Here is a 12808-nt window from a genome sequence, read left to right as displayed (position 1 = left end):
TTACAAAGAATTCTTATATTAGGGATAAAATCTGCTACATAATTTACACATCCCAAAAATCTTTGTAATTGAGTCTTATCTTTTATTTCATTGGGAAATTTTTCAGAAAATTCAATACTTCTTTTAATAGGAGTTATTGTTCCTTGATATATATCATGACCCAAAAATCTTATTTTTGTTTGAGCCAATTGTAGTTCCTTTTGGTCAATACGAGTGGAATGTAATGCCTATGGGACTTAAAAATGCTCCATCAGAATTCCAAAATATAATGAATACTATCATAAATCCTTATTCAAAATTTGCATTAGTCTATATAGACGATGTGTTAATTTTTTCAGAATATATATATATATATATATATATATATATATATATATATATATATATATAAATTTCACATGTTCCAATTCATCTTATGTTGTGCAAATTTAATTTCAAGAGGCAGCTCCTTTTCCCTCCAACCCCTTACTCATTTTTCAGTCGATGCTCCCACTCATGGAGCACCCTCAGAGCTTCTGTGCCAGTCCCTCATGAAACCCATTTCAGGGACCCTTACACTATTCATTTGTTTTGTGCCAATGCTCTCAAAGTCTCTGCCAAAAGGGCCCTTCTCCCTGAAGGGAAACAGCTACATGCCCATTTGATAAAGTTTGGATTTTCCCACATTCTGTCCCTACAAAATCAGATTTTGACCTTTTATCTTAAATGTAAGGAAACTGAAGATGCAGAGAAGCTGTTCGAGGGATTGCCTGTGAGAAATGTGGTGTCGTGGAACATTTTGATTCGCGGTATTGTTGGATGTGGCAATGCATATGAAAATGACTCGAATCCACAGCTTTGTTTTTCTTATTTTAAAAGGATGCTGTTGGAAATGGTGGTTCCGGATGGTACAACTTTTAATGGTCTCATTGGTGTTTGCGTTAAGTTTCATGATATTGACGTGGGTTACCAGCTGCATTGTTTTGTAGTGAAACTAGGACTTGATTTAGATTGTTTTGTGGGAAGTGTTCTTGTTGATTTGTATGCAAAATGTGGTTTAGTTGAGAAAGCAAGGAGGGTTTTTCATGTTGTTGTGCAAAGAGATTTGGTTATGTGGAATGTGATGATTTCTTGTTATGCCTTGAATTGTTTACCAGAAGAGGCTGTTGGCATGTTCAACTTGATGAGATCGGATGGTGCAAATGGGGATGAGTTCACTTTTAGCAGCCTGCTAAGTATATGTGATACTTTGGAATATTATGATATTGGAAAGCAGGTTCACAGTCATATTCTAAAACAGTCATTTGATTCAGATGTGTTAGTAGCTAGTGCATTGATCAACATGTATGCGAAAAATGAAAATATAATTGACGCGCGCAAACTATTTGATAGGATGGTGATTCGAAATGTTGTGACATGGAACACAATTATTGTTGGGTGTGGAAATTGTGAAGGGAATGATGTTATGAAGCTTTTCATAGAGATGCTTCGCGAAGGGTTTTCCCCTGATGAACTGACTATTTCCAGCACTTTAAGTTCATGTGGCTATGCATCTGCCTTCACCGAAACAATGCAAGTTCATGCTTTTGCTGTTAAATCATCATTTCAAGAATTTTTATCCGTTGCCAATTCTCTGATAAGTGCGTACTCCAAGTGTGGTAGTATTGCTAGTGCATGTAAATGCTTTAGATTAACTGCAGAACCCGATCTTGTTACATGGACTTCATTGATAAACGCATATGCATTCCATGGTCTTGCCAAAGAAGCAATTGAAATGTTTGAGAAGATGCTATCTTGTGGAGTAACACCGGATCCAATTTCTTTTCTTGGTGTTCTCTCTGCTTGTTCTCATTGTGGCCTTGTGGCTAAGGGACTTCACTACTTTAACCTGATGATCAGTGTGTATCAGATTGTTCCTGATTCAGGTCACTATACTTGCCTTGTTGACCTTCTTGGACGATATGGTCTTGTAAATGAGGCTTTTGAATTGTTGAGGTCAATGCCAATGGAAGCTGAATCAAATGTGTTGGGAGCATTTATTGGATCTTGCAATCTGCATGCAAATATTGGACTGGCTAAATGGGCTGCAGAGAAGCTCTTCATCATAGAGCCAGAGAAGAATGTTAACTATGCAGTCATGTCTAACATTTATGCTTCTCATAGACATTGGTATGATGTGGAAATAGTTCGAAGATTGATGGGGAACAAGTGTGATGCGAGAGTCCCTGGTTGCAGCTGGATAGAGATTGGTAATCAAGTTCATTTGTTTGTATCCAATGATAAGACTCACCCTAATGCTGTAGAAATGTATGCTACGCTGAAAATGCTGCTTTGGCCAATGAAGGAAAAATATGGTATGAATTTATAAAGGATGTATGATCTACATAATTTGTACTTGCATGGATTATCCAATACGACAAAATTTAAATGTTAGCATAAGTTACTCAAGTTATACAGTAAGTAATTATCAAGAGAGTCTTTCTGAGACGAGTGTATAAATTGTTATAACCCTTTAGTACCAAGTTCAATTCCAATGAACAAAAAAATACTTTAATTTTGATTAGTAAAATAACAATTAAAAGTAGATAAAGATCAATATCTATTTTTTTTTCTTCTTATTCAATGCTTTCCTTCGAAGATGAGCGCCCTAAAGTGGTGGTTTGAATATCAGTGGTTGTGTTTGAACTAACATGCTAAACAAACGTTCCACCCATAGATATTTGTTGTTGTGAGTAAAACAATATGTCAATATCCAAAGTTTTTCGCATCTAGTGAAAGGGCTGTGTCAAATTTGAACCGCGGGTGTTGTTTTTAAGCTACAATTAAAGCCATGATAATCTACATCATTGTGCCTTGCAGAAGTGTTAGTGTTAGTTATCTGTTAGATATATGACAATCAAACTTTTTACCTGCAGGAAACAGTTAATTAACTTTTAATCAAAGGTAAAGAAACTAATGTGAACCATTTGAAATTCGATTGATGATATCCGACCAACTTGGCTGGTCAAATTGGTCCCATTAAAAACCAAGCGTGTGATTAATTTAATTGTGTTATCAGATAGATTGTATGTGCATTTAATTTGGTGATGACCTCACAAACTGAATTTCCGTGATTTAGCCATTCATTCCACTGCCATATATCTTGCAGATCTACAATGCGGGTCCTGACTCCTGAGATTGCATGAAAACATTTAGGCTATTGCTCCGGTGCCCTCTTATTTGAAGGGGTTTTGGTGCCCCTCAGTACAAAAGTTGGGTTTTTAGGGGCAATAAGGTAAATTGATAAATTGACCGAAGGCTATCAATTTACCTTATTGCCCCTAAAAACCCAACTTTTGTACTGAGGGGCACCAAAACCCCTTCAAATAAGAGGGTACCGGAGCAATCCCCAAACATTTATATGCTGCAACATCTTTTGTTGTTTATATTGCAAAAGTATATACACATTATATAGTGATTCGTGCTTTTCAGTTAGTAACAAAATGTGTTGCAAGCCCCGCATGCATTTTCAAAATTCTTAAGTAACATCTTATAGAGACATAGAGAATTCAAAACCTAGAACTTTGAAATAAATAACCATCGTATATAATAAAGCCCACAGTTAAACAAGAAAGTCATCATAAACGATCTTATCTTAAGATTGTTGTATAAAGCTTATTTTAAGTTTATAATTATGCAAAAATCGGGTGAGAAATGATCCAAACCCATCTTCTTGTAATGTGAATTAGCACATAGAAGAAGATTATGCCTGTCTGAAATTACAAGACTTGATATTGAAAAACGTAGATTGGCACACGGAAAGGAAAAAAATGGTAGTAGTAGACTAGTAGTCGTTTTTACTTTTCAAGGCAATTAACAAAGCCTAATTTGAAATTGTTCAACAAGATTGAACTTGGAATATGTCTTAATTGTCAACCAACAACCTAGAAAATTAAACCTTAACCACCTCCAAATTGAACACAGCTTCAATCGATTCACAATGAGGAAGGAATTTGGTCTACGAAATTAATTAGTAATCCTATGTATGTTTATCGTTTAGATGGTACTCAAGGCACTTGAGTGAAAGGAAGAAACATTTTCCTTTCCGTAAATGAGCATTAAATAACTAATTCTCCTATAATTTATTTCTTGTGGTTATAAACATTATTTATATGATGATAATAGATTTTTTTATGTTAAATTTTTATATTAACTTATTATGTAAAAGTATTTTTTTTATAAATATTTATACATTGTTACATAACTTCATATTTTTTTTTAATTTTATTCTTCTAAAGCATAAGTCCACTTTTGAATACAAAATACGAAACTATAACTACTAATTTAAAATTATTAATTGAAATTACAATAATAATTAATATATGTACGATCAATTATAAAAATAATAAAATCTTAATTTTTAGGACGATTATAATCTTAAACTTCTTAATATTTATTAAAAATGAATAATAATTTTTTGGTATGAAATTTTTACATAATATATCACAACCAAAAAATTTATAATTAATTTTTTAGGTTTAAATATGTTTTTAATCCTTCTAAAAGATTTTTAGCTTTGATGTTTGTGAAAAAAATTTCTTTGTTCTTCATCCTATAAACTTTACAATTGTTGTTATTGTTATTATATAATCATTTAACTACTTATTTATTTAGTAAAATGTTAACCGATAATATCATATATTATTCATAACTGTTAGTAATATCATGCTAGTGTGTGATACCTCTAATTATTTTATATGCTCTCAAAATAAATATTATTTATTTATCTTAAATCATCATTATGAACTAGAAATAACTATTTTAAATTTTAGAGAAAAAAGTAAATTTTTTAAAGAGACTAAAATAAAAATTACTCATTTTACAAATATAAAAAATATTTTATAAAATAAAAAATATTTTTCACAAATTTTAGAAGAATAAAAAACAAAAGAAAAAAAATTACACGAATAGAATTAAAATTCGTCCAATTTACAAATTAAAAACATATGGTTAAAATACTTTTTTTCCCCTATACTTTCACTTATTTTATCTTTTAGTTGTTATAATTAAAATAGACATTTTTAATTTATATATTTACCTTTTTTAATCATTTTTAATTTCTATATTTTTTTATTATTTTTTTTAATAATATTGTATATTTTGTGTTAACATGATAAAGATAATTAATTTTATGAGAGTAAAAAAGTTCTAATTTAAAGTAACATCAATAAAATAAATTTAACATTCTGTCACGTCAATATTAAAGGAGACAATATTAAAAAATTAAAAATATAAAGACTAAAATAATCTTTAGATTATAAAGACTAAAATAATTAAAAAAATAAGTATATAAACTAAAATATTTATTTTAAGTTATAAAAAATAAATAGTATGGTAAGTAAAATTATAAATAAAAATATTTAAAGAAAACATATTTTAAGTCTATATAGAAATATTTGTAAATTTTAATAGAAGGTAAAGCTTTAATGGTGGACTTTTATTGAGCAATTGTGAGGAAATAAGTTGATAGTCAACGGTTATACTTTTCATTTTTCAATATATAGTACCACTGACCAGTAACGTACCGTGGATCGTAATTCGTAATAAATAATCAAGGGGCATCTATGCTGTATCTGATAAAGGTATGTAACTCCAAATTCGGCGTGACAGGTGCAAGCATAGTTTTAAAAACCGGACCGGTCATCGAACCGGTTAAGGTACTAGGTCAGTGGGTCAAAGGTTGAACCGGTGGGTCACTAGTTGAACCGCATGACTCAGTTTTTATTTATTTTTATTAAAAAAATATTCATATTAAATATATTTTATACTTATAAATTTTAATAAATTCATATCGTATTTTAAATTTCAATTTTTCTATCTTATTTAAAATTATTTTTATTTTTATTTTGTAAAAAATATATAAAAAATTACATGTTAAACTGTATATTAATATAAATTAAAAATATAAATAAGATGTACATATATAATATGTTTGTAATTGATATCAGAAAATAATATATGTAATATCTACATATATATTATATTATTAAATATATAATAAAATTAATAATATACTATAAAAGTTATTTAAGTTGTATATTATATAAACAAATACATTAGAACAAGTAGTCATTGTTATATTTAATAAGAATCTTTGTTCTTCCATTAAAAGATTTAATTTTCATTATTATTTTTGTGGTTTATGGTCCCTTAAAAAAAATTTATAAAAAAAAAAAAAGTGGTTGAACCGGTTTGACCCACCGGTTCACCGGTTGAACCGGAAAATTGACCGGTTCAATCCGGTTTGAAACGGGTCGACTGCATAACCGATCCAACTTAAGGTTCGGACCGGCTGGACCACCGGTTCCCGGTCCAACCGGTCCGACCGGCCGGTTCGGTCCGGTTTTTTAAACACTGGGTGCAAGTGCAACTTGCAACACACTTAAAATCCTTCTTCCACTTTCCCAACTAACTATCCTTCCCTTCGTATTCCAAAGAGGAATGTAATTGTACATTTCTGATCGAAATAAGTGAATTGCCTACATTTTTGGTAAGATTCATGCTCATGATAATACAAAAATCCATACTAAAATCATAGGATTCGTGAAGAATTTATTATTTAAAAAGTTATATTTATATATATTAATTGTACCTATCTAAATACTCAATAATCTAAAGACCGAATGAGGACTTCGAACAAATATTTCGACAGGAGAGAGATACTTACAAAAGACATTCCAACGCTCAAGTCAGGATAAACACGAATATCGATAATAATAAGTAAATGGTTAGATTGCGTTCGTCACCCTAGGTGACCAAATTGCGTTCGATACTCTCGATAGTCGAAAATTTTCAAAATAAAGGACCGAGACATACTTAGCACCATAGGTGGCCGAAATATGTTTTGTGTCGAGAGATTAGACCATAAGGTCTAATGTCCTTTATTTTGACGGTTTTCGGCCACCAAGAGATTCGAACGCAATTCGGCCACCTAGGATGTCAAATGCAATCCAACCACATTAATATCAATATAAATAGTTCACATCTTTAGGTAAAGTTATTGTTCATTTATTATTATCGATATTCGCGTTTGTCCTCACTTGAACGTCGGAGTGCCTTTTGTAGATAACTCCTCCTTGTCGGAATATTTGTTCGGAACTGTCGTTCGATCTTCAGATTACGAAAAGATTACTGGTGTGTCCTTAGACAAGTACACTAATCGTAGTAGACTATGTTTGTATATAATTGAATATGACTAGAGTTGGTATAAAATTATATATATAATATATATTAAATTATATTATATATCATTTAATTTAACATAGTACAATATTATACTTTTTGATGATTAAAATTTTAAGTTTTTAAATGTAGATTGAAGATTATTAAAATAGATCAATTTTTTTTATATATATAATTTTATTAAAATAATTCACTATATAAATATTATATTACTTTCAATTGTTGTGATTAAATAATTTATGAAAAATATAAATTAGAAAAAGGTTAATTAACATTACATTGAAAAATAAAAACATAAATCTTCTCGAGACATTTTTTGAATACTAAAATTGTAGTCATTATGGAATGAAGAATAATCTATACTAATATATAAAAGGAATACCATTTTTAATAACCAACTTGGTCTTCACATTTTTTAACTATTATATCCTTCTATTTTAAAAAATAAAAAAAATATTATTTTTATCAAATTTAAGAACTTAAAACTAATGAATTAATCATAAAACCAATTAGATCAATATATTTTTATTATTTAATTTTTATTTTTATTTTATTTTTAATAGAGGCACAAAATATTTTGACCTTACTAATATATAATAATATTTGTATTTATATTATTTTTGACATATTAATTTAAATATTAAAGTTTCAAATACTTATAAATAAAAGTATATTGAACATAAATTATAATTTGAATCGGTGGTTCCTACGTCAAACCGATAGAAACGACAACCACTCGTTACACAAAATCGAAGACATAGCAATGTGCAAATTGGCATCCAACCTTAACATAACTTGGCTTCCACTTGTCCGCGCATAATAGCGTCACCCACCCTTTTACAAGCAAATTTGCAAAGTCGTTGCACTTGCTACTTCACTTGGGTTGACTCACTCTCTCTTCAACCAACGCGCCAATTTTCTATTTCTCTCTCTAAAACGCACAAATGACGACGTCTCCCTATCCTCCCCGCCGCCGATCCGACTCCCACCACCGGACCACGCCCACCAGACCACCCCTCTCTCCCAGCTACGCCTCCTCCGAGTTCAGCACCTCCTCCGCCGAGACCCGCCGCAACCCCGTCACTACTGCCGCCAGGTCCTTCGCCGGGATATTCTCCGCCTGCTTCGCCCCGCCGGAGACCGACACCTCCAAGACCCTCGGGGATTCCGAGGAGTTCAAGTCTTCATCCAGTACTACTTTGACTTTTCTCTCCATCTTTTTTTATCCAAAAAACTTAGATACAGTTTCACCAAGTTTTATTTTGTAATTTGTGTGAAACTTTAATGCAAATCCTTATTGCTTCAATTGTTCTGGTAAGACTTCAATTTTAATTAGATAATAGTACTAAAAACACACCCACAAAAAAAAAAAAAGTGTATCTTTGTGAGAAATGGTTATTCTTTTGGTGGACGTGTGTGTGTGTGGTGGGGGATTTTCTATTCTATGTTGTTTTGGATCTCGGAGTTTGAACCCATGTGTGAAGAAGTTTCTGTTTTTAAGCTGCAGAGAAAAAGGGTAGAACTGTCGCGAAAATTTGAATTGGAGTTTGGGATTTTTGTCTGCGTCATTAAAATATTGATCGGGCTTTTGATTTTGAATTTTAATCATGGGTCCAGAATTTGGTCAAATCCCAGTTCTCAAAATCATGTCTTTCTGTTTTGGGTATGGATAATTCAGCAAATCTCCATTTTTGTTTGTGTGAGCTGGTTAACTTTTGAACTAAGATTGCACATTCTCTAATAGCTTAGTTTTTAATTAATGTAATACATATTTGCATTTAGGTCATGATTTGAATGGTTTAATTACAAAATTTTAGCACGTGTTGTCACCGAAATTAAAAAATTAACATCTATACATGTACCAGGACAGAAACACTATCGATTTTGAAGTTCTGCGGCTAAATGTTTGATTTAAAGTTACTTAACTCCTCATCAATGCATTGCATTCAGGTCACTAGTTTGCATAGTTTTTCTTTAGGTTTTCAGCATTATTGAACTTGAAGTGCTGCTATATATAGGCACATTTATGTTCATGCTTATCAATGGAGTGGATGAATTAGAATTTAAAATTGAGCTTTGTGTTTGTGTTCTTAGCTGTATCGAATTCTTCAAGAACTAGTAGTCAGAGAGGGCGTGGCTCAAATCGAGGTACCAGCATCAGTTCACTCAACTTAGTCCCGGAGAAAGAGCCTGGCATTGTGAAGTTCACCATGGAGGAAATCTTCCAAGTCACAAGAAACTTCTCCCCTTCTTTCAAGATTGGCCAAGGTGGTTTTGGAGCTGTCTACAAGGCCAAACTCCTCGATGGGACTGTTGTTGCAGTAAAGCGTGCTAAGAAGGTCGTTTAACTTTAAGTTGTTTCTAGCCTAATCGTGTGCTCAATTGTGTCACCATTTACATGGAATGAGAATGAAGTAAATGATTATTTTGGCCCCTTAATTTGGAAAACAATCTAATATTAGTCTCTATAAGTAGGAAAGTGTCAAATAAGTCCTGGAAGTGTAAATTAACAATCAAATTGATCCAAAATTTAAAAAAAAAATGTGTGCCTAAAATGATAATATTGATATATATTCAGAGAAAAAATAACAATAATTAGTGAAGTTTTGGGACTAATTTGACATTCTAGGGACTTATTTGACATTTTTAGTTTTAGGGGCTAATGTAATAGCATCCACTACTTTCAGGGACCACAACAACTATTTATTCAATGAGAATGTTAGTGATAACAAACGTGCACAAAGTTAATTGTTCAAAGTTGATTATTACCTTATGCTTTGTAGAGTGTGTATGAGAAACATTTGGGAGTGGAGTTCCAGAGTGAGATCCAAACACTATCACGGGTGGAACATTTGAACTTGGTCAAGTTCTTTGGCTATTTGGAGCAAGGGGATGAAAGGATTGTTGTTGTGGAGTATGTTCCAAATGGAACCCTTAGAGAGCATTTGGATGGTGAGTTTCTCTACCCTTTTAACTATTGTGTTTGTGATTTGCCCTTGCCTCCAACATTGTCTTTTTGTGCCTGCTTTGATCAAATCATTATTACAGGCATTCATGGAACCGTTCTGGACCTTGCTTCTCGTCTAGATATAGCAATTGATGTTTCTCATGCTATCACCTATCTTCATATGTATATAGGTGCAACTCTCTGGTCATCAAGCAACTCAATCACGGCAAAGTGCATATTTGTAGTAAACCATCAATTTCGTCTTTCGAGTATTAGAAAACCCTCCAAATTGGTCCTTAACATTAATAAAATTATGTCAATTTAGTACCTAAACTAATAGATTTTCAACACTTAGGAGATTACTTATACAGTTTTATTAGTTTAGGGACTACTTACGAGAGAGGGTAATACTTCTGGGACAAAATTGATGGTTTATTCGTTAGAAGGCTGAAAAAGAATCTGACATTTACTGTATATATTGTATTTTCTTTGTAGATCATCCTATCATTCATAGAGACATAAAATCTTCAAACATTCTTCTGACCGAACATCTTCGAGCTAAGGTAGCAGACTTTGGTTTTGCTAGACAAGCCCCTGACAGTGACTCTGGCATGACACATGTTTCCACTCAAGTCAAAGGAACAGCTGGTTACTTGGACCCTGAATACCTGAAAACTTATCAACTAACTGAAAAGAGTGACGTGTATTCATTTGGAGTTTTGCTTGTTGAACTTGTCACAGGTAGACGCCCCATCGAACCAAAATTTGAACTCAAGGAGCGAATCACAGCAAAATGGGTGTGTAATGTGTACTATTTGCCTTCAATTTATTCTTCTTGTTTGCTATTTAGTAGTTTTCCATAATTTCTTGAAAAGCAATGTCTTCTATGATACCTCTTTTTGCTCAGTAGTCAGTTGTTAAGCACCTCCTCTTCATAATTACATAATCTCAATACCTGTTGTTCAAAGCTTTAATTGGCAAGAAGGATGGAGGGGGCATTTGAAAGAGCGTAATAATGCTAGCTCACTAAAATGATGACATTTCTATAAGCTCTTTTTACCTTAATTTAGTAAGAGTTTAATAACATGTATTGTTAATATAAAAGTTTTTACACACTAAATCAATCAGAAATCATCATTAGTGTAACTTTTAAGATAATTATCATAAAAGTCAACAAAGTTATCATATATTGATAATTTGTGATTGAATAAAATATAAAAGACCTTTCCATTATCAGTGCCATGTATTATTAATTCTTTTAATACCAAGTTTCACAGTTTTCTGCTTATGAAAATAAGTTCTTTTTAACTTCAGAAAGTTTCATAGGCGCTCTAATGTGATAAGCTATTTGAATAAGCGCTTAAATAGAACTCTTAACTCAGACACATCCAAATTCTTCAATGTAACATATTCGCTACAAGTGCAGGCTATGAAGAGGTTCATTGATGGAGATGCTATCTCGGTGTTGGACCCAAGACTAGATCAAACTGCTGCAAATTCTTTGGCACTGCAAAAGATTCTTGAGCTAGCCTTACAGTGTTTGGCTCCACGTAGACAAAGCAGACCTTCTATGAAGAGATGTGCCGAGATCCTTTGGGCCATCCGCAAGGATTTCAGAGAGCTAGCAGCTTCAAACCTTCGCTCATTTTCCACTACTTCCCAAAGGAGCACCTCAGTGAGAGAGTGAGAAGGCTAAAGTTGCATCAAAGAATGAAAGTTAGAAGAAACAAAGCATAGCCAAGGGAAAGAAAAAACGATTCTATATAATGATAGGCAACTTTGGCACCTAGGAATGTGGTTGATGTTGGACTAGGGTGGTAGTGAGTGACATGGAGAAATTCATATTTGTGGAAATTGTACATGAGAGTTTTGGCTTGTGTATAGGAATGGGGGAGCATACTTCCCTCTGCTTTCCTTAATGTGCATTTCTTTTTCTTCTTGGGACACACAAATAGGAAAACTTGTATTATATTGATTGGAAACTTGATTGATTGGTATTTCTATGGTATAATATTCCATTTGAGGTTAAATATATGCTTCACTTATTTTTGTTGATCCTATTGGGACTTGGTTGAATATACATGCTTCATGTGGTTTGGTAATAAATAAGGTGGGTCAGTTGGTGATAAATTGATCTTAATCCTATTTATATTCGTGGGAAGCAAAATGGCCCACGTGCTTAGTGCAAGTGGTTGCTTGGACCGCTGCAATTGCAAGTGTGACGGTTTGAAGACCACTAGTTAAGAAATGAAAACCGAAAATTTTTATTAAAAAAATTATTAATGCTTCTCATCGTGATTTTAAATATATGATTACTTAATATGATTTTTAATAAATACTTTCAATTATTAATTCCTTTAGGTCTAGTTACGAAGATCCTTCTTTTAGTGGAATTCCATAATCGGAAATACCATAAATATCGAATCGATTAATGTAGTGATTTGATAGTTTAATAGTTAAATCTGATAGATTATTAATTAAGTCGGTATATATATATTAAAAATAAAAATATATAATTAACATAATTTAAAATATTTTATACATTAAAAATAAAATTATTGACACATTAAATGATAAATATCATATGTTCAAACTTTAAATTTAATATCAAAAGTCATAATAATGTAATTTCATACTTCAAATTTAAAACTATTATCATTA

General features: G+C 32.0%; 2 protein-coding genes across 3 annotated transcripts; both read left to right on the top strand.

Moving 5' to 3' along the window:
* Positions 1 to 415: 415 nt before the first annotated feature.
* On the top strand, positions 416 to 2878 carry LOC109802654 (Pentatricopeptide repeat (PPR-like) superfamily protein). Its single transcript, XM_083070193.1, has one exon. The coding sequence runs from the start codon at positions 416 to 418 to the stop codon at positions 2345 to 2347; it is 1932 nt and encodes a 643-aa protein (XP_082926319.1). The 3' UTR covers positions 2348 to 2878.
* Positions 2879 to 8005: 5127 nt separating this feature from the next.
* On the top strand, positions 8006 to 12177 carry CRCK2 (calmodulin-binding receptor-like cytoplasmic kinase 2). 2 transcript variants are annotated; one of them, XM_020357430.3, is made up of 6 exons: positions 8011 to 8391; positions 9295 to 9539; positions 9984 to 10152; positions 10249 to 10338; positions 10643 to 10944; positions 11574 to 12177. In XM_020357430.3, exons 1-6 carry the CDS (start codon positions 8145 to 8147, stop codon positions 11832 to 11834), a joined length of 1314 nt encoding a protein of 437 aa, XP_020213019.1. In that variant the 5' UTR covers positions 8011 to 8144; the 3' UTR covers positions 11835 to 12177. The 2 variants fall into 2 exon arrangements, with proteins under 2 accessions (XP_082926318.1, XP_020213019.1); XM_083070192.1 differs by having other exon boundaries at positions 8006 to 8391; positions 9984 to 10338.
* The last annotated feature ends 631 nt before the right edge of the window (positions 12178 to 12808 follow it).

Source organism: Cajanus cajan, chromosome 3 (assembly GCF_000230855.2).
Source record: "Cajanus cajan strain Asha chromosome 3, NIPB_CcT2T_4, whole genome shotgun sequence".
NCBI classification, from domain to species: Eukaryota; Viridiplantae; Streptophyta; class Magnoliopsida; order Fabales; family Fabaceae; genus Cajanus; species Cajanus cajan.
The sequence above is the reverse complement of the archived record's forward strand: the minus strand, read 5'-3'. Positions and strand labels throughout refer to the sequence as shown.

What these genes read in the sequence shown, in the direction of transcription:
- LOC109802654 (XM_083070193.1), top strand. Translation starts at nt 416, where the DNA reads ATGTTGTGCAAATTTAATTTCAAGAGGCAGCTCCTTTTCCCTCCAACC.
- CRCK2 (XM_083070192.1), top strand. Translation starts at nt 8,145, where the DNA reads ATGACGACGTCTCCCTATCCTCCCCGCCGCCGATCCGACTCCCACCAC. An exon ending in GGAGTTCAAGTCTTCATCCA is followed by an intron (nt 8,392 to 9,294) that starts GTACTACTTTGA and finishes TTGTGTTCTTAG; the next exon opens with CTGTATCGAATTCTTCAAGA. An exon ending in CTATCTTCATATGTATATAG is followed by an intron (nt 10,339 to 10,642) that starts GTGCAACTCTCT and finishes TTTTCTTTGTAG; the next exon opens with ATCATCCTATCATTCATAGA.